This window comes from Engystomops pustulosus, chromosome 1 (assembly GCF_040894005.1).
Source record: "Engystomops pustulosus chromosome 1, aEngPut4.maternal, whole genome shotgun sequence".
Classification (NCBI taxonomy): Eukaryota; Metazoa; Chordata; class Amphibia; order Anura; family Leptodactylidae; genus Engystomops; species Engystomops pustulosus.
In genome coordinates, this window is record NC_092411.1 from 208,909,327 (window position 1) to 208,932,028 (window position 22,702).

Below are 22,702 nucleotides of genomic sequence, written 5' to 3' on the forward strand. Positions count from 1 at the left end.
TTAATACAAAGTTTATTAAAATGTCAGTTTCCATATACAGTAAAGGGAAATTGAATGCTTATTACCATGATCATACCCAAAATCCTGGGCAATTGCTGGAGCTGGTTATCTGTTTGTCAGATGAATTTTTGTGAAACAATGGATTGTCTAAAGGTGACTTTCACTTTAAGATAAAAGCAAATATGTAACAAGTAAAAAAAATATAATCTTATGATTTATAACAATAGAAGACCTGTTTCCAATTACAAAATGCTGGATGTAATAATAATAATAATAATACTTTATTATTATTATTATTATTATTATGTAATACTTGGTATATTTTGTATTTTCTTTTTTCTGAGTAATCCTTGCAACCATTCAAATATGCCCCCAATAGGTATTTAGGTGAATTAATTCATACTCGCCAATGGTTGGGGGGGGGGTGAGCTGTATCATAATAAGCTAAACATCTGGGACCATATCTTTGGAACAGGTGCATGGATTAAAAAAGAAAACCACCAAACCCCATCAAATTGATCAGGGGCGAAGAGGCAATCAAATGAGGTACGCCATTCAGCATTGTATACTAACAAGTCCTCTCCTTGTTTGTATTACAATCAAATATTGAGAACATTTATACACCTGAATAATGTGGAAACACTTTCTCAAGAAGAAAGGTTTAATTTCAATAGTGTCTAGTGTGCAAACCCAATACAAAACAATTTCAATCACTGAATAATACATTATAATGATGGACATAGGAATGGTCACTTCAGTGTCTTACAAAGATGATATTGTTTTGCATAATACTGGCAGTAGAGACACTTTATGAAATTATCCAGTATGGTATAACAAATGAAGTAGCAGCTTACCACATGCTTGAATAATGTACCCATAGTATCAGCATGTATAATATAGAAAAATCATATCAATCATAAATATGTGACATTGTTTTTCATTAACATAAGAAAATATTTATTGTAAAATTAGACGGTCAAATGAATTCTTCTGATTTTAATATCACTGGAATTGTGTTTGATATTATGCAACAACCAGTCATTGTCCATCACTGAGTTCACATCAGGTTGTGATTGTAGAATATAGGCTGTCTTTATCATCCACATGAAAGTGATGGAATCCACATGCCTGCATATGGAGAACAGATTCCTCTGGGAATCTTCCCAAAATATGTATATCTCATTAACAACTCCATAGGTGAAGGGACGATAGCCACCTAAAGGTCCATCAGTCTCTGTGTTATCTGATTTTCTGAAGTTCTTGTCTCAGCCATGCAGGTAGAGGTTGACCAAGTCTATGTAGAAGTTTTGATAATTCCACACTGTGATCTTGATAGTAACTTGACAGGAAGGCTCTGCACTGTAAAGATAAAGATATATATGTCCGTTATTAATAAAAAATTGGTCATGCCTACTTTTGTAGCCATTTCTATCGTTCCAATGCAAAGTCTTTTATAACAACATCCTAATTTTGTGTCCACGACAGAATACAATTAACCCTTTTTTCTAAAAGCCGTCCATATGCCACCAATGCACAATAAATAATGTCTCTCTTTTGAGATTGCTGGGTAGCTAGTAACTAGTAAAACTGTATTTAGGGCATGTGAGAGTGTAATGAGGGATAGGAAAGAGAAGTGCAAGGTTCTGGTGTGACTTGAACTTACTCTTTATAGAGTCTATTTAGAAGCCAATAGGGTGATTACTGTATGCGGGTTTGTGTAATCGCCTGTGTGATCGCCTTTATCAACCGAGGAAGTTCCAAAAGCAATTGGGAAGATGATGCAGAGCTATTTACTGTTTTGGGTATGCTGCTGAACACAAAGCTAAAAGCACTGGATCTTGTTGATTTGGTCTATATGAGTATCTAAGAAAAACTTCTAAGTTGATACTTTTGTACCACAAGCGATATTGCAAATCTAAAAGCTGCAATTGATTTCTGAATTAAATGTGGTCTTCTTAGATATGCTACCTGACCACCTGCCCTATGACAAAACTTTCCCTTGCTTCAATATGACAGCTTTCAAGATGGTGTTCCTCTTTGATATCACCTTAAAGGACATCTACCATCAGATTTACTGATGGCAGATTTCTCAAACTTACTTGCTCTTCCCATCTGACAGGGGATGATCTCACTTGTATGAGGACCTGGGACATCGGCATTGTTCTAAAAAAGGCTTTATAAAGGCAGTACAATCGGTGGAGCCATGCGCCATGAACACGGAGAGGGGCGTTCATATATTATCAGAAGGTAGAGTCGAGAGGTGCTGGGGTGACATAGCTGTAAGCACCTCCTTTTCATTTGTGTATCATTATAGAGTCTTTTTTTTAGAACAATGCTGTTGTCCCAGGACTTTATAAAATTGACATAATGCCCTGACAGATGGGACAAGCAATAAGTTTGGGACATTTACCATCAGTAAATCTGATGTTAGATGCCCTTTAAAGATAGGCCCCTCACCCATAATGGGCTGGAGTTTCAGATATCTTATTTTCTTTTTTGGTTCTGAAATCAAAGATTGTCCTAGGAATTTAGACACTTCATATCTAGTAAAGGCTAAGTTTTCGTTTAATCTTAAGCCCAGTTGGTGGAGATTGTTTAAAGTCAGCATAGCCTGGAACTGTGGAGGAATCTCACATGTATATAGTTCCTTAATACCAGACAAGGCTACAGATACCTCAACTTATAGCACCAAATAGGAAATTGATTTACACCGCACAATGACTAAGACAGATTTGGTCTGGGCTCTGAATGGAATCAAACACTCGTCAACTTCACAAAAATGTGAATCCACCCAATATAGCCAAAATTAATAGCACATATGTTTACACTTACTGGAGGAACTGGTGAATGAAAAACCCTTATATACAGATATGGTGGCACTTCCTAGTCATATTGTTACTGGTTACATTTTTTAACAAGGTCTCTACAATAGCTAAATCTCACATTGCTCCAAATCCAGCTCTTGCGTTATGCTTTTTAGACAGGTCAGAGATTCCTGAATGTGTCGCTGCGGATGCTGATGAATGCATGCTACTTCCGTCAATTGCAGTGTGTTGTAAGGAGCAGGTAACTTTGGATGGCAGATAATGATGTTGATGTTTGTGAGGGGATTTCAGAAATTTTATCTACACTTCTTGGGTAGAGATAGTATTCTCTAATTATGAAGGATGTCTCTAATTATTATAATGTGTAAATTAAGCAGATGATTAACTTTAGAAATCCGAACCATAAAGCAACAGCTTCATCATTTCATACTAAAGATCAATGTTTCATTTAATAAAGTGAAAACTACCAGTAACATTAGTAGCGTGCAGGGAGAACACATATTTTTTTTTATTGCAGAGTGCTTCATTAAAAATTTAGCTGTCTAAAATTACTTAAAGCTTCGTGTAAGGCAGGTAATTGTCATGACAGCATTATACATAACACACAGATGTAATTATAGAAATGTCGAGATTTTCAACACCCATGGAGAAAATAACACAGAACAAGACCATTATTGTAGCATCATGCTGCTAAGAAAGTTGTTCTGTTTCTTGCTAATTAAATAAAGTATGCTAAGGTGTCATCTACGGAATTATTTGTCCACCCAGTGATACAAAGTGTTGTATTTGGTAGGTTGGTCTACATACAGTAAGTGCTTCTCATATATGGAAACAGTAGAGAACCAAAAGAGTCAATATGAAACTCTTTGGGGGTAATTTATCTTATCTCTTTTTTCTCTTATATTTCTGACTTTTTGGCACATTTGTAAATTTGTGTCTAAATTTGAGACTTTTCCACTTGCCTAGTAAAAAGTTATCCTTGCAAGAATTTTTTAGGGTTGTGTTTGATATATCTTTAAAACTCAGAAGTGAACGTATAAAAAGTCGCAATTTTGGCGCAAAAAATAAACTCCAATCCTGATCAGGCTTAGAAAAACTTTAGAAGAAGTTTCAGAAGAGTTTGAGACTTTTATGCGACTTTTTTAATAAAAAGTCACAAAAACCCCATTGACTCAGCCTTGTATATTTAAGATAAAGGAAGATAAGAAAAAACAAGACACACACAAATGTCCTGACTAAAGATAAATGACCATCTTTACTTTGCTATGCTCTTTATCCTATGTTTTGCAGTGTAGCTATCACATATATGATCCATATAGCACCAGAATTTACCATGATCTTGCCTGGTGCAGGTTTTCATGGGTGTACCGTGATCATAATTGTCATAAAACCACATTTGCCATCAAAAACATTTCATGTAAACACACAGACTGGTCACACATAAGTTTAACCATTATGCTATTCCTCAGGTGGACGGTCCCAGTATTTAAAAACCTCCCAATCTAACATTTACCAATATTCTCAAGGATGTATATTTAACCTCAGCCCCTTAGTGATCACTAGAGATGAGCGAACATACTCGTCCGAGCTTGATGCTCGATCGAGCATTAGTGTACTCGTAACTGCTCGTTGCTCGGACGAGTATTTCGCCCGCTCGAGAAAATGGCAGCTCCCGCCGTTTTGCTTTTTGGCGGCCAGAAACAGAGCCAATCACAAGCCAGGAGACTCTGCACTCCACCCAGCATGACGTGGTACCCTTACACGTAGATAGCAGTGGTTGGCTGGCCAGATCAGGTGACCCTGGGATAGACTAGCCGCTGCCCGCGCTGCTCGGATCATTCTCTGTCTGGATGCCGCTAGGGAGAGAGCTGCTGCTGGTCAGGGAAAGCGTTAGGGTGTTCTATTAGCTTACTGTTAGGCAGGAGTGATTCTAAAAGAACCCAACAGCCCTTCTTAGGGCTACAATAACGTTATAATTTTTTTTTTTTTTATTTGCAGCTAGTACCATATTGTGAGGAATTAGCAGGGGGACTTGCTACCGTTGTGTTTAGCTCTTAGTGACACACATATCCACCTCAAACACCAAAGTGGGAAAATTTATTAGGGGTTTGAGTAGAATTAGGCACTCAAACCAGTTTCTTTTTATTTTACGTTTATTGTTTTAATAACTCAGTGTCATCTCATCTTGCATAGTAGTGTGCTGTAATACTTGGCTAGAAAATAGCCATAGGAGAATACAAACGGCTTAATTACGCCTACAGTAGCGTTATATATATTTGATTTCTGGTTGATCTGCTGGTGGCTGTAGTTGTTGCAGTGCATCTACTAGTAAATTGTGAGCAATTTGGAGTCAGACTTGCGACCACTGTGTTTTAGTGACGCACATATCCATCGCAAAGACCGAAGTGGGAAAATTTATTAGGGCCCGGGGTTGTATTTCAATTAGGCACAGTCTGCCATTTCCTTTTTTATTTTACGTTTATTTTTTTCATAACTCAGCGTCATCTCATCTGGCATAGTAGTGTGCTGTAATACTTGGCTAGAAAATAGCCATAGCAATAGGATAGCATCGTTTGGTTTTAAAAACTAAAAAACACAAAAAAAAAAAAAAAAAAAAAAAAATTAAAAAAAAATTCAAGTTATAACTCTCATTTTCAAAATGTTTAACCCGAGGGCTAGGGGTAGAGGACGACGGCGGGGACGTGGGCGTCCAACTACTGCAGGGGTCAGAGGCCGTGGTCCTGGGCGGGGTGAGACACCACCTGCTTATGAGGGAGCAGGGGAACGCCGCAGAGCTACACTCCCTAGGTTCATGTCTGAAGTTACTGGGACTCGTGGTAGAGCACTGTTGAGGCCAGAACAGTGCGAACAGGTGATGTCGTGGATTGCCGACAATGCTTCCAGCAATTTGTCCACCAGTCAGTCTTCCACGCAGTCCACCCATGTCACCGAAATCGGCACTCCTCCAGCTCCTGCACCTCAGCCTCCTCCCCCCCAGTCTGCCCCCTCCCAGCAAAATTTGCCATTTGAACCGGCATACTCTGAGGAACTGTTTTCTGGACCATTCCCACAGTCACAAACCACTTGTCCGGTTGCTGATGAGCAATTTTCCGATGCCCAGGTTTTCCACCAGTCGCAGTCTGTGGGTGATGATGACCTTGTTGACGTACTGGAAGAAGTGTGTAAAGAGGTGTCCGACGATGAGGAGACACGGTTGTCAGACAGTGGGGAAGTTGTTGTCAGGGCAGGAAGTCCGAGGGGGGAGCAGACTGAGGGATCGGAGGATGATGAGGTGACAGACCCAAGCTGGGTTGAGAGGCCGGGTGAACACAGTGCTTCTGAGACGGAGGAGAGTCCTCGACCAGAACAGGTTGGAAGAGGCAGTGGTGGGGCTAGACGGAGAGGCAGGGCCAGAGTTGGTGCATCAGCGCCAAATGTGTCAACTAGTGAAGCTCCCGTGGCGAGGGCTCCTGCGGCGAGGGCTAGATTTTCAGAAGTCTGGAGGTTCTTTAAGGAAACACCGGATGACCGACGGACTGTGGTGTGCCACATTTGCCAAACCAGGATCAGCAGGGGTTCCACCACTACTAGCTTAACTACCACCAGTATGCGCAGGCATATGAATGCTAAACACCCCACTCAGTGGCAACAAGCACGTTCACCTCCGGCCGTGCACACCACTGCTCCTTCCCCTGTGTCAGCTGATAGTCAGCCCCCTGCCCAGGACCCTGCCACAAAAACCCCATCGTCGCCTCCACGATCCTCCACAGCATCCACCAGCGTTCAGCTCTCCATACCCCAGACGCTGGAGCGGAAACGCAAATATAGTGCAACCCACCCGCACGCCCAAGCCCTTAATGTGCACATCTCCAGATTGCTAAGCCTGGAGATGCTGCCCTATAGGCTAGTAGAGACCGAGGCCTTTCGCAGCCTCATGGCGGCGGCCGCCCCTCGGTATTCGGTCCCCAGCCGCCACTACTTTTCCCGATGTGCCGTCCCAGCCCTGCACCAGCACGTGTCAGACAACATAATCCGTGCCCTGACCAACGCCGTTTCTGACAAGGTCCACCTGACCACGGACACGTGGACGAGTGCTGCCGGGCAGGGCCACTATATATCGCTAACGGCACATTGGGTTAACTTGGTGGAGGCTGGGACCGAGTCTGACCCTGCGGCTGGTCATATACTGCCGACGCCGAGGATTGCGGGGCCTACCTCGGTCCAGGTGTTTCAGGCCTACTATGCCTCCTCCTCCTCCCACCCCTCCTCCACCTCCTCCTCCGAACGACCATCCGTGGGCATGGCGCCATCAGTCGGTAGCTCTAGGCACAGCAGCAGTGCCGTCGCTAAGCGACAGCAGGCGGTGCTGAAACTGCTGAGCCTAGGCGATAAAAGGCACACCGCCCAAGAACTATTACAGGGCATCACGGCGCAGACTGATCTGTGGCTGGCACCGCTGAACCTGAAGCCAGGCATGGTTGTGTGTGACAACGGCCGTAACCTGGTGGCGGCTCTGCAACTCGGCAGACTGACACATGTGCCATGCCTGGCCCATGTGTTAAATCTGATAGTTCAGCGTTTCCTCAAGACATACCCCAATCTGTCTGATTTGCTCACGAAGGTGCGCCGCATCTGTGCGCATTTCAGGAAGTCCAGCACAGATGCTGCCACTCTCAGGGCAGCGCAGCGCCGCCTCCAACTGCCCGCTCACCGACTGTTGTGCGACGTGCCCACGAGGTGGAATTCAACACTGACCATGTTATCCAGAGTTTACCAGCAGCGCCGAGCGATTGTAGACTGCCAGATGTCAACTTCCACCAGAACTGGTAGTCAGGTCAGTCAGCTTCCTCAAGTCTACAATGAGGAGTGGACGTGGATGTCTGATATCTGTCAGGTGCTGAGTAACTTTGAGGAGTCAACACAGATGGTCAGTGGCGATGCCGCCATCATCAGCCTCACCATCCCGCTGCTTGGCCTGTTGAAAAACTCTCTGGTCAGCATGAAGTCGGAAGCTTTGCGCTCCTCACAAGAGACGGGGGAAGAAGATTCCCTTGTTGATAGCCAAAGCACCCTTAGGTCTGTTTCTCAGCGCATATCGGAGGAGGTGGAGGTGGAGGAGGATGAGGAGGAAGAGGAGGAGAATGTTGGCGAGACACAAGAGGGGACCATTGTTGAGTCCTTCACTGTTGAGCGTGTATGGGCAGAAGAAGAGGAATTGGAGGAGTTGGAGGAGGAGGAAATGGACAGTCAGGCCAGTGAGGGGAGCGAATTCTTACGCGTTGGTACTCTGGCACATATGGCAGATTTCATGCTAGGCTGCCTATCCCGTGACCCTCGCGTTCAAAGAATTTATTCCAGCACCGATTACTGGGTGTTCACTCTCCTGGACCCACGGTACAAGCAAAATCTTTCCACTCTCATCCCTGGAGAGGAAAGGAGTGTGAGAATGCATGAATACCAGCAGGCCCTGGTGCACAAGCTGAAACAGTATTTCCCTTCTGACAGCGCTAGCGGCAGAGTGCGTAGTTCTGCGGGACAAGTAGCGAGGGAGAGTAGGCGAGCAGGCAGCTTGTCCAGCACTGGCAAGGGTACGCTTTACAAGGCTTTTGCCAGCTTTATGTCACCCCAGCAAGACACTGTCACCTGTCCCCAGTCTCGGCAGAGTAGGGCTGATCTTTACAGAAAGATGGTGAGGGAGTACGTAGCTGACCATACTATCGTCCTAAATGATCACACAGCTCCCTACAACTACTGGGTTTCAAAGCTGGACATGTGGCACGAACTGGCGCTGTACGCCTTGGAGGTTCTTGCCTGCCCTGCCGCTAGCGTCTTGTCCGAGCGGGTTTTCAGTGCAGCTGGTGGCATCATCACCGATAAGCGTACACGCCTGTCGACTGACAGCGCTGAGAGGCTGACGCTTATCAAGATGAATAAAGCATGGATTTCTCCTAATTTCCAATCTCCAGCAGGTGAAGGAAGCTCAACCTGAATAATTTATCCACTCCTCCTCCTCCTCCTCATTTTCCTCCTTCTCCTGCTCTTTGTACAGTAAAGCAGAGGAAACTGGCTATTTTTTGACAGGGCCCACTGGCTCTACCTATAGTACTTTATGCATTTAATTTTTCTGGAGGGCCACCGACCCGGTCCTCTGTTTTAAACAATTTTTGGGAGTGCCACATACAGGCACTCAATCTATTCAATTTTTCTGGAGCTCCACCTACCTGCTCCTCTGGTTTGAAAAATTTTTTGGACTGCCACATACAGGCACTCAATCTATTCCATTTTTCTGGAGGGCCACCTACCTGCTCCTCTGGTTTAAAAACTTTTTTGGACTGCCACATACAGGCACTCAATCTATTCCATTTTTCTGGAGGGCCACCTACCTGCTCCTCTGGTTTAAAAACTTTTTTGGACTGCCACATACAGGCACTCAATCTATTCCATTTTTCTGGAGGGCCACCTACCTGCTCCTCTGGTTTGAAAAATTTTTTGGACTGCCACATACAGGCACTATCCAAATTGAATTGTCTCCATAGCAGCCTCCACACGTTGTCTCCATTGCTACCTCCAAAAGTCGTCCATATAGCTGCCTCCATACATCGTCCCTTTATCAAACGAGGTTTGTCAGGCCGAAATTTGGGTTGTTTTCATGGATTCCACATCAAAGTTGTTAACTTTGTCCCCACCCTGCTGTGTTATCCACAAAATACACTGGCAAACTTTTACCATTTACGGATATTATTTCAGCGCTTCTTGCGCATCTGTTTACATTCCCCTCACCCGCCATATCCCAAACTTATAAGAACGCTACTACACTTGATCTTATACAAAAGGTTCTTAGAAGTGCTGTTTGGGGAGTAGCCTAGAGACAGGGGCTTGGATTGGCGAAAGCTCGCCTGGCAGCGGAGCGCCAGCTCCATGCCAAGAACCAACTAACATAGTTTTAACTGCAGCACCTTTAATCTACTACTAGTTCACTGCCTCCATACATGCCCGCCTTATCAAACGTGCTGTGTCAGGCAGAATTTTGGGTTGTTTTCATGGCTTCCACAACAAACTTGTTAACTTTGTCGCCACCCTGCTGTGTAATCCACAAAATATACTGGCAAACTTTTACCATTTACGGATATTATTTCAGCGCTTCTTGCGCATCTGTTTACATTCCCCTCACCCGCCATATCCTAAACTTATAAGAACGCTACTACACTTGATCTTATACAAAAGGTTCTTAGAAGTGCTGTTTGGGGAGTAGCCTAGAGACAGGGGCTTGGATTGGCGAAAGCTCGCCTGGCAGCGGAGCGGCAGTTCCATGCCAAGAACCAACTAACATAGTTTTAACTGCAGCACCTTTAATCTACTACTAGTTCACTGCCTCCATACATGCCCGCCTTATCAAACGTGCTGTGTCAGGCAGAATTTTGGATTGTTTTCATGGCTTTCACAACAAACTTGTTAACTTTGTCGCCACCCTGCTGTGTAATCCACAAAATATACTGGCAAACTTTTACCATTTACGGATATTATTTCAGCGCTTCTTGCGCATCTGTTTACATCCCCCTCACCCGCCATATCCCAAACTTATAAGAACGCTACTACACTTAACTTGGTGCAGGCTGGGACCGAGTCTGACCCTGGGGCTGGTCATATACTGCCGACGCAGAGGATTGCGGGGCCTACCTCGGTCCAGGTCTCAAAGGCCTACTATACCTCCAAATCCTCCCACCCCTCCTCCACCTCCTCCTCCTCCGAATTACCATCCGTGGGCATGGCGCCATCAGTCGGTAGCTCTAGGCACAGCAGCAGTGCCGTCGCTAAGCGACAGCAGGCGGTGCTCAAACTGCTGAGCCTAGGTGATAAAAGGCACACCGCCCAAGAGCTATTGCAGGGCATTCCACATCAAACTTGTTAACTTTGTCGCCACCCTGCTGTGTAAGCCACAAAATATACTGGAAAACTTTTTTCATTTACGGATATTATTTCAGCGCTTCTTGCGCAGATGTTTACATTCCCCTTACCCGCCATATCCCAAACTTATAAGAACACTACTACACTTGATCTTATCCGAAAGGTTCTTAGAAGTGCTGTTTGGGGAGTAGCCTAGAGACAGGGGCTTGGATTGGCAAAAGCTCGCCTGGCAGCGGAGCGCCAGCTCCATGCCAAGAAACAACTAACATAGTTTTAACTGCAGCACCTTTAATCTACTACTAGTTCACTGCCTCCATACATCGTCCCCTTATCAAACGAGCTGTGTCAGGCAGAATTTTGGATTGTTTTCATGGCTTCCATGTTAACTTTGTCGCCACCCTGCTGTGTAATCCACAAAATATACTGGCAAACTTTTATCATGTACCGATATTATTTGAGCGCTTCTTGCTCACCTCCTTTGGTTCCTCTCTGCTACCCATTGGTTTGAAGCCTGAGTCCATTTAGGGTATGTCGCCATGCCACTCTCTAGCCTTCCGCTGCTGCCGCTGCCTCTGCATGCCGTCCCCTATAGTGTCAGGGTCAATTATTGGATGTTTTAGATGCTATCTAGCTTCATTCTGTCACTCTGTCATGGCCATGCTGTTGCCCATAATTTTGGCATAATGGTGCATTTAAGCAGCCTCAGAGGCATCCATGCATGCTGCCCCTGCTGTTTCCTGTCCATTTCCGTGGTGTTTCCATCCTTTTCTGAGGTTCCCAGGTGTTTGGCCAAGCTTCCCTGTGCAGAGCCTTGGTCCCCTTGAAAAATGCTCGAGCCTCCCATTGACTTCAATGGGGCTCGTTACTCGAAACGAGCACTCGAGCATCGGGAAAAGTTCGTCTCGAATAACGAGTACCCGAGCATTTTAGTGCTCGCTCATCTCTAGTGATCACCTATACAGTTTTCTATGTTGGTCACTAAGGCGTCGGGCTGATGGGTTTCTGAGGTTTCCTGGGAGGAGAAGCTGCTTGGCTATATTATAATAGTTGGGTACCTGCTCTAACAGTCCAGATCAGAATAAGTTCTGATCTGGGCTGTCAACCCATTAGAATCCATGGTCAAATGATGTGAATGCAGGATCTTCATACCCTGTGAGGTATGTATAATAAAACGATTAATCCTGGTGATGGATGCTATAACAGAAAAAACCCCCCAATGTCTGAGTTAACACTTTCTTTTGCCATTTTGCAACACACATTGTAATAAAAAGTTATCAAAAGTTTACACAGTCCCAAAGATGGTAGCAATGAAAATGTCACCTTGTCCTGCAAAAAATTACACATTAGATATGTCTGTGTGGAAAAGTTATTGGCGTCAGAATATGGCGACATGAAGAATTTGGCTCATTTACTAAGGGTCGCAGATCATACTTTCCTCTGACTGTTTGCCGGTTTCGGGATTTGCGCAGCTTTAAAAGATATTTAGCGCTGGGATCGTGTCGCACGCAATCGGATTGTGTCGCAGCTGCACTGGCTTCCATGTAACACGAATCGGGGGGCGTGCCTTCGGCTATTAACTTTCAAATTATGTCGCAAGACAATGCACTTATATGCACCAAGAAGAAGAAGGTGAACTCCATTGGACCTGAGCAGGGAAGCGACACATGCAGATCGTAGTGAATCACGGGAGAGTGCATGATCGTCGGACAATGCACTTTCGTGAACACCGGTGACCGGGTAAGTAAATGTGCCCAATTAACCGCTTAGAGACGCGGCCTGAAAAGGCTCTAGTGACCGGGGCATTTTTACCTTTAAATATTTTGTGGTGTTTTTTTGGGATACATAGAGCTAGTTAAAACGTAATAAGTTTAAAGATTTTGTTACATTTTTTTGTTGTATTTGGGGTTAAAATTGGAAAAAGGCTTCTTTTGTATTTTTTAAAATTTTTAAATAAACTCAAACTTCAACATTATTAATGAATTCCCTATTTTTTGGTATATGATATGTACAGAGGCAAATGGGGCAACTAAGGCAATGTTTTTTTGTATTGTAGCGTGCAAATGTATTTTTATGAATATTTATTCATATTGTGTGTGTGTGTTTTTACTTCATATTCCCCCCATGAGGTCACTGTTTACTTTATTTTCCTTTTTTTTCCACATGTAACTGGAGCATCTATAAAAGCCTCAGGTACAGGAAGAAACAACTGCCTGTGTCTGCTCATGTTAACCAGAGAGGTACTTGGTCTTATTAGACCCAGCAGCTCTGATTAACCCTTTTAAACCTGGGGATCACGTGACCGCCTCTGTCTATAGAGTCGGCGGTTCAGGCTCTGCTCCTCTATACATCACGCTACTTCAGTGCAATGCTGTTAGGAGCGGAGAAGGAAGAAGCGGTAAGAAACCACATCTCCCTTCTCATGACGGAGCAGTAGAAAACTGAAGCGACATCTGAAGATTTCTAAAGTCAGCTGGTCGGTCCAAGAGGAGTTAAAAAAAAAATAGGTCTTGGTCATCAATGTGAAAATGAGTTTGGTCACTTAGGGATTAAAGGAGCAGAATAAATTGCACTGATTACTCGGAAGGTGACCTTTATAAAACTTATATTTCAATATAATAACTAATGTGTTCATTTGTATTTGCATTATAAATTCAGCTTGAGACAGTGTTACTAATGAGCATGATCATGTGGGTATTTACTTGTTACTACGACCTTGATACAACAGTCATTGGAAATCCAGAGCAGCTGGTTTTCACAGGTTTAACTGTGTTTTTGTAGTACAGTCACAAAACATTATGTAGCTTTTAAGAACAGAAAGACAAACCTCTGCATCCATGGGAGGGTACTTTCGACCTTTGCTTTTGCCAAGACACTTTGTTTTTCCCTCTTCTAAGAGCTGGCACCAAAATCCTTTATGTGAGTCAAACCTGCAATAGATACTTTCATTATATACATATTTCTAAAAAAATATAAGTATGTTTTGCTGTTTTATAAATGTTAACAGTGAATGGGGCAAAATTATCATAAGGTTATTTTTTAACATCAGTTTTACAAATGTGCCTGTTCTGAAATGAGGTAATAAATAAGGTAAATAGAGGATAACTGCCACCACTTATCTACCCACTTTTCAGTGCAGTGTGCGGTGTAAAACTTGCAAAACTCACTCTTATTGCCTTATGTAGGACATTCAGCACCTCACCATCAATGATCTCCATGCAGAATATTATTACTGGATACATAAACACGCATTTACTTGCTATCTGTTATCTCTTTCTACTCTATTTACCTTAGGCTACATTCAGACGGCCGCATGGGGACTTATATACGGTGACCTATATACGCCTCCCATAGACCGCCAAATGGCGCCATATGGAGTGGTACGGTGCAGCACGGTGCAGCACACGTGCATACACCGCGTGTTCCACATATCCCTATGGAGAGGGGCGGGGGTGTGCCGCGATCACCTCCTCCTCCTTCTCTCCCCGATGCCGACGCATGCTCGCGGTGCTACGGTAAGGCAGGCACACGTTTGTCTGATGTAGCCTTACTTACAGTGCTTATACCCCTTATTGGTGCCTTCAAGCTAATGCCTCTGCCCATAATGCCCAACCTTTTACTAAAAGAGAGTAGTGCTTGAGCCAAATGGAGGTTAGAATAACATTCTTTTTTAAATTAACCCTTAGTTTTCCTTTTTAGTGTTTCAGATCCATGTATGTGGTGATAAGAGGTGGATTACAATGATTTTGTTTAATAAAAAGGTTGTTTTAGGTAGTTTTTATTTTAATTATTTATATTTTTAAAAAATGCATTTTTTTTAAACTTACATTTACTTTAGTATTGATACTCTCTAATATAGCTTATCATGTAATAGAGCAAACATCAACCTGTCAGGCTCCAAGGGTAGTGGACCCACTGGACCACTGGTGACGATGACGTAAGCCAACACCTGGGACTGGAGTCTAAGTGACACCTGGTTTTCACACCAGGTTGTTCCACAGATGAGACTTTGTCTGCAGTGGCAGCCAAGGTGAGGTACACAGACGTTAGGCAGAATCGTAGTCCGGGACAGGCAGGAGGTCAGGAAGGGCAGCACTGGATCAGAGTCTGGGATGTAGCAAATATTAGGAAGTCCTGCCCCAGTAATATCCGGCTGCTGTTTTACTCTATAAGGCTGCTTATAAAAAAGGGAGACCACATTGCATTTGTTCAATGTAAAAAAAAATGACACGTGGCTTCCCCTCATCACTGAGGTCACTCTCTTCCTCGGACATTTCTTATGCATGCTCGGGCCGTGGTCCCGTGTGCATGTGCTCATCATGGAGGAGCACAGCCAGCTAGCTCATGATTGCATAAAGCACAGCTCTATGCACACCACCAAGACTGGATTGCAAGTTTTGAATTGCAGTGTTAGGCTACATTCACAGGAACGTATGGGGGATGTATATATATACGGCCGATGTATATACGGCATATATATGTCACCCATGCATTTCTACGGGTTCACGGCCATGTCCTATCTTTCTACATAATACGCCGCCATGAGCTGTATATTCCTATGGAGAGGGGCGGGGCACGCTGCACTCATCCCCTGCTCCTTTCCGCAGCGTCGATGTATGCCTGCTGTACTACGGTACAGCGGGCATACATTGTGTGAATGTAGAATTACTTGGTGTCTGACCTCCATAGCTTTTGTTGTTTGATAATAAATATTTACAGAACCTATAAGCACCTGTAGCTTTTCCTCATGAGTTGAATTCATTCACACTGCTATAACATATCTCTTGTAGTTGTTAATTTGCACATAGTTGCTTAGGAAATTCAAGTTGCTCCTTTACACAGGAAGCTTTGTGACATTACAACATTACTATTTTCAGGGCTACAAACTGTTACTCTATTTCTAGAACTAGAAAGGTTTTTCCTTTTGAAAGCAAATTAAAATCAAAATGGGAAGAGTTAATAAAAAGTGTTAAACAGACCTGAACCACAAAGTTCTGGTCTGTCAGATTGGTCTGTGTGAACATAAGACCAGGTCTGAGTTTTGCTCACTTCCCTCCTGCTGGTAACACTGCAATCAGTGCTGGCATTTTGGGCAGGATGGTTGCTCCTAATAACATCACAAAATTTTCATGTTTTAAGTCGGCCGAACCTGAACTTTGTTGGGTCCTCTCATCACTATTTATGAATAGAATACAGGGGGTTACAGGATAACGTTTTTTTTTTTTTTGCCAAATATCATATTTCTGAATATCTGTCAAAAGTAGCGGGATAGGTAAAAGGGGCAGTTTGGCTTCATGGTTGTCTTGGAATAAAAGAAATATTAGATAAGGTTTGAGGGCTATGAAGACAATTAACCCTTTTATATTCACTTTCTTTGGGACTCAACTGGAGATTTAGGTTGTAGTTGGAAAGCGGCTGTGTTTCTAACGTCATCAACGGCCCTTGCATTCAAAAAGAGACCCAGAATACAGGCGGTCCCCTACTTAAGAACACCTGACTTATAATCTGTAGCCAATAACAGCCAAACACAATTATATGTTAAATATTATTAATACACACCCTATAGATTGTACTATTTTATGGCCGTATTAATGATAGTGGAAAGCCTTTGTAGCAAACATTAAAGGAACACTCCAGTCACAGCTAATTCAATAAATGATGCATGAGGCCTGAAGGGAGGAGCATGACTCATTTCCATTGTATTCTGGAACATTGCTAGAACCCAGAGTCATGCTTCCCCCTTCAGGTAGGGCACAAGGTGCAATTTAATGAATCAGCTGTGACTGAAGAGTTCCTTTAAATAACAATAATCTTCTGTCTTTCTACTTACGTTAATGCTTCTGAGTAATTGTAATGTGGAGAAACACCAAGAAACTTCTGCACTTCATCCATCACATTAGCTGGGTCTGTTCGTAACTGTTGTCCATCAACAATAAGCAGCTAAAAAGACAAAGATAGCTCTTAGTGGCTGTACTACACATACATGTTTACAGAAGAAAATGGTTTATCCTTTCCTAGTTAGCAACACAAAGTGAAAAATATTGCATTTTCAAATGCCTTAGGTTACAAGACATGTTCTGGGTAGTTATATGTTCCAATCTGTCAGGAAGGGGATAATGAGTATTTTATGGATTTTTAACAGTCTTTCAATAGTGCAGACACTTCATTAGTAATGTAGCCTTCAAGCACTTAAGTCATGGGGTATGCTTTTTCCAGGTTTTCTTTCATAGTTTAGCTGGAGCTTTAAGTTCCTTCTCTACATATCATCGACCAGAATAAACTGAAAACTTTTATATTTACTTCCTTGCACATAGGTCTTATTTGACAATTTCCCGCCTACGTTTAACAGCTACCTTGAGAATTAGTGAATTGTATATCCAATTTTTAAAGCTAATAAGGTTAATAATTCTGTTTACTCAGCAGTCCCTCACTTCAGGGAATAATTTAATTTTTCTGTCTTGGGTTCCTAGACACTTAAAGGGCATCTACCATCAGATTACCGATTGTAGACTGTCCTCTTATACATACCTCTAGGGGATGATGGGACATGTTCCAGTTAAATCCTGTTCTCCAGTATGGATCCAGCCATGAGGCAATCAGGTGATGTGACCCTGAGTGTCCCGGGCTAATTTACATATTTTTATAAAGTCCTTTTGTCTGCAATACTGGAGCCCTGGATTTAGCTGGAGCTTGTGCCATCATCCCTTAGAGGTAACGAGCATGCATAAGAGGACAGTCTACCACCGTTAATCTGAGAAAATTTTAAAGGACATCTACCATCAATTTTCTGTTTGTTTATACCATAGCAATCTCTGAAGGTGGATCGTATGACAGATACCTCTAGAAGTGCAATCTATCTGTCAATGAAGCATTTTCAATTCTCTTTATGTTATAAAATATATGGAGATAGCTGTTACATATCAACACAGCTAACAAAACTAGGTTATGTGCATACCAAACTGTCGTTAAGCCTGTGGTTTACAGATACAAACAATGTTTAGCATTTTTTCTCGTATTTTTCCCATTTTTGGAGGTGACAGCTGCATGGTGTGCCTCGCATGAAAGTATCACCTAAGTGATTAAACAGATATGCCAGCACAGGATAGAACTGTCTTGTTGACTTTACCATCTGTCCCCAGAAGTGTCTAACAATGAAGATGATGTATTGCCTCCTAGTGTTGTTTCTGACATTCATCTGACAAGTACTAGATATTTTTATGCCTTTTTTTTACCTTATTACTGTGAAATATCTATAAATTTCTTAGCAATGGAAGGCACCATGCTTATTTGAGCATTTTATATTTATGGATTTTCAGAGCAAGAACATATATTGTTATAGGCTGAAGTGACAACATCTTGAGAAAATGTAGAAAGCTCCACTAAAACTCACCCTTTGTCGCTTGCTATAACCCATTTAATTACGATGACACACAGTACGTTTTTTTTTTTCACAATGCATATGCAGTAATAATCTCACCATAAAAATAGAATATTGTCAGAAAAAAATCTGTATATTCCTGGAAACTGACACAATCACAGGAAATGTGGCATATGAAATGATACAATATATTAATAATTAGCAGTTCACATCTTTATTTTTGACAATGTCACAAATAAAAGTGATGGTAGAATAATTAAGAGTGAAAATCACACAATGTGACTCTTACCCACATATGCTTCATTTTTTTTTATTTGCTAGTAGATTGAGAAGGCTTAGACATATTGCAACTACATGTTATGTGTGGAAAACTTTAGGTCCAGTTACAAAAAACATGGTTTCACATGGTATCAGAATCTTTGGTAGCTTTAAGGTTATGTTCACAAATCAAGGGCTCCATTAGCAACGCCCATTTCAGAGTCCATTAAGAGCCAAGGATAAAATAGTAAGCTTTACTACTTTGTCTACCATAATGATGGCCACCATAGCAATGCAATAACTCCTGTTATCACCAATGGGCTAACTCAGGTTTTGTTTGTGCTCATTTCATCATGGAATTTTCCTATTATAGGTTTCTGAATAAAGCCTAATGATAATGTGTCAGACTTTCTCTCCATTTCACTTTAAAAAAGAAGGTGACATATCCATTATGTGCTGTTTAGAAAGGTGCAGCAGAAACTTCAGTGCCACCTTTCGAAAACAATGTTTGAGTAAGATCACCCTAAGGTCTTACTCAACCGTCAATTTTGCATCAATACATGTAAACCAAACCCATAAATGGACCCTGGGAGGGCAGGTGTGTACCAAGGCTCAACACTGCCCATGTTAAGCCTGCAGAAACAATGGCCATCTCAGTACAACTTTGCGTCTGAGGAACAGGGGTCTCTGTGTGCAGTGCTGTCATAACAACAGCATAGGTTCTGTCTGTATTTTCATCTAGAGAGAAATAAAAAACTCATTCTCCTAGTTCCTCTGCCCTTTTATAGGGCACCTTAACTAGTAAATTGAAAACATGTGTACTGCTTGGTAACCTGTCTGTGTCCGATTGGTTCTAGAGGACTAAAACCCATTTGTGTATGCTGCCCCTGCGACGATCAGGAAAAAAAACATTAACACCCCTTAAGTGCTTTGAGCCACTGCTCATGATTCCAAATTCCTACATGGTACTGCTGGGATGATATAAATATATGTCCTTTATACCAGCTTCTAAAATGTCCAAAAACACATTTTAGGAGAAGAAGCATAGTGGTAGAAAGTCACTTGCTTCTTCTAGTCTATCATTGTCCCAGCTCCTGAAGCTTCACCCCTCACCTAGTGTCTATTTTTTTGGTCTTTTTAGACTATGAAATAAAGGAAATGTTTTATACTGATAAATGGTACCCTATGTAATTCTAGTATTCTCCTAAGGTTAAGCTGCAATATCAGAAACAGCCATGAACAAGACTGGTGTTGTTTCTGGAACAAAGCAGACTTTCTGTTGAATCTGAAACAAATCCCATAAGTCAGCTGTTAAAAGAATCATAATAATGAGAAACATAACCAGACAGGTACTTTTTTCTACCTTCAGACTTTTATAAGGTACTGGGAACATGGATCTATTCTAAATTACCATATATTTCAGACCATAATATGCAATTCTTAGCAAGAAAAAAATCTTCCTAATCTGCCCATCTCTTATAGTCCATAGGTCAGGAGGATCCAGCACTTCTGCCTTGCAGCGCTGGAGTCCTGGAGTCCCACCCAGGTCAACATCTGCAAAGAGTTTGTATTTTATCTTTGTGTCTGTGTGGGTTTCCTTCCACACTCCAAAAACATATTGGTAGGTTGTTTAGACTGTGAGCCCCATGGGGACAGGGACCAATTTGTTGTGCAGCGCTGCGTAACCTGTGTGCGCTATATAAATAAAGAATTATTATTATCTGGTTAATGGCTAACATTGGGTTTCTTTATGTGAGCCTCTGCACTGCTCTCCACCTTCCTGGCTGTCCTGACATAGTTATTACCTACAGGACCTGGCGTGATGTCTACAAAGTCTGGTTACCCTGTCACTTCTGCCAGTTATAATTTAGGAAAGAGCCATGGGATGGGGCAAGAGAACCAGTTGCAGCTTTAAATTGGTATGAAGAAGAGGTAGCTGTGTGTTCATGTGACTGGGTGTAGCAGAGCTAAGTGTGCTGTGCTCCTTTGTGACCAACAGTGATTTTTTTTTATTGGTGTCAACTATATTCTTTCCCTTTTTGAATGACTAAATCTGGGGTATTCTTAAAATATGTCTAATTTCTGAAAAATACAATAATCTTCTTTTTTTCTAAAAAAAAAAAACTCAGCTAGTTAATAAGACTTTTTCCACCAATGAGCTCAGTATTTTCATGAACCACTGACAGTGTTGACAGAAATAATTATGACATAATATGAATATGGAAATATTACCTGAGCAGAAGGAAAGTGTTGTAGCCATCGTTCTATGTGTGTAGAATACCACCCAGGCATCAGGCACTTCTTTTGGAGAGATTGTAGGTCTGGAGAAGCCTGGATGCCAGCTGTAATGACCTCATAAAAGCTGAATTTTAGAGCTACTGGGTCCTGGTGAGCACGCTGGTGCTGAGGACAAAAAAGTTGCATTTTATATTTATACACATTATTATGAAATTAATACACATAATATATATTTAACTGTGTGTAGAATATACAAGTTGAACAGTAGAACAACCTTTTTTCTTGAGTTATCTATTTAAGGATTAGTTTCTCACTATTTCCAAGATTTGTTTTAGCTGTCATAGTCTGTTATACTGTAATTATCAGGGCTCTATAACAAACTGTGCGGATCTAGAAATGTGCCTCGATGTTTCAATAAGGCATGGCAGTTAAAAGAAAGCCATATTTTTCTGTTGCAAAGAACATTGAAGGACATTATACTAAGGGAAGTCGTTTATTTTGGAGTAGACATTGCCAAAATATAAGGATAAATAAGGATAAATTTGACACATCTTGTTGCATAGCATTTCCACCCTGTGGAGTCCCCTTACTGCAGTAAGAGTAATTTTTTCTTAAGTTGCATTTTATACATTGTAAATTATCTCACTAACTTGCTATCCACAACATTAAAAGTGCAGCATAACAATGCCAAATTTACATAACGCAGTGTATATTTGCAAGTGAATTCCAAAAAGTTTGAATAACCTATTTTGAAACTTTTTGAATCCAGAATTCCGGTGGGCAAAGACTGGTATTTTCTTTCCCATAGCGCTATCATAAGACAACAGCTACAGTACACAAATGCAATAAATGTCTCCTGAAAAAATATGGCTCTTGAACTAGCAAAAGTACAGTACGGCCCTTATCTATTGTATATAATCTGCCAAAAGAAACAGTAATACAAAAATGTTGTTAAAATGGATCAGCTTGGAGTCCACAATTCTTTACTTTGGACACAAATGGTGGTTTTCCGACTGAAGTGTTATCTTATCATTTACAACTCAAAAAGGAGAATCTATTTTCCAATTTTTGGCATTAAAAATTAGCAATCTTATGTTGCTCATCCTTTAAGCTAAGCCGAAAGTGCCATAGAAACCTAAGAAGTGCAAGTCAAAAACTGATTTTTTGTTCTTCTATAGGACTTCTGGTTTGTCTCATAAGATGAGCCAATGGCAAAGGCTGGTAAAACAGAGCCAAGTGGGACTCATGGTCCTCCGTTAATGTCATTTATGGGAAAAACTCTTTAATAATGTGCAAAAAAACAATACTTGGCACTCAAAATCAAAGAGTAGTAGAACTTTATTAGTATTATGTCACCAAAGATATGGATGTATAAGGAATCCTAATAAAGTTACAAAACATTTTGGTCTGTATCTCAGACCTTTATTAGTTACAGATTTCCCTGAAAGGTAGAAATCTTTGATTTTGAGTGTCAAGTATTAACTTTTTGGAGATAATCGTTCCCCATCATGAGCACCATTATAAAACAAACAGAAGGAGTAAATCAAACTATTCCTTTAATAATGTGGGTATTTTCAAATAAGTTTCCCCTTAGTTATACAGGGAACTTGCACAACCTTCTATTCTAACATTATTTTGCTTTATTTATCGGTATTAGGGTCCGTGTTTTGGTCCATGATGAATATTGCGGCTACAGGTCCAACTTTAGGGCTCACCATTCCACCATTAACATGAAAGTTTTAACTATTTAAATGCAGATGGCATCACAAAAATGACGATCCTACTGAAAAAGCACAACACCGGTGTATAAATGCCACTGGTGGTAGCACCGATCATGTTTGTTAGCGGTGGAGGTAAGTGTTCTGGTTTGGTAAAACCAGACCTGAAAGGGTCCGCTCATCCCTCTTTATTTACACAATGCCAGAAATCTGTATAAAGCCACGTCAACCAGGCAGGATGTTATACTGCATTGTAAAGCCACATTATAAAGTTATCCTAATAAAAATGGCAGCACATATGCAACACCGGTATTTAAATGCCACTGGCAGCAGCACAGCTCATGGGTGTTAGCGGTAAAGGTAAGCATTCTGATTCGGTGAAC

At 41.8% G+C, this 22,702-nt stretch overlaps 1 protein-coding gene across 1 annotated transcript in view; it reads right to left on the bottom strand.

The window, feature by feature from the left end:
* Positions 1–290: 290 nt before the first annotated feature.
* The window catches only part of LOC140071620 (bifunctional heparan sulfate N-deacetylase/N-sulfotransferase 3-like), a 215,078-nt gene continuing 192,666 nt past the window's right edge, over positions 291–22,702 (bottom strand). Inside the window, exons 11-14 of the mRNA XM_072119202.1 lie at positions 20,596–20,766; positions 16,558–16,667; positions 13,555–13,657; positions 291–1,359 (exon numbers count right to left, since the gene is read on the bottom strand). Coding sequence (XP_071975303.1) covers positions 1,240–1,359; positions 13,555–13,657; positions 16,558–16,667; positions 20,596–20,766 — 504 coding nt within the window. The 3' untranslated portion in view covers positions 291–1,239. The remainder of the gene's footprint in view (positions 1,360–13,554; positions 13,658–16,557; positions 16,668–20,595; positions 20,767–22,702) is intronic.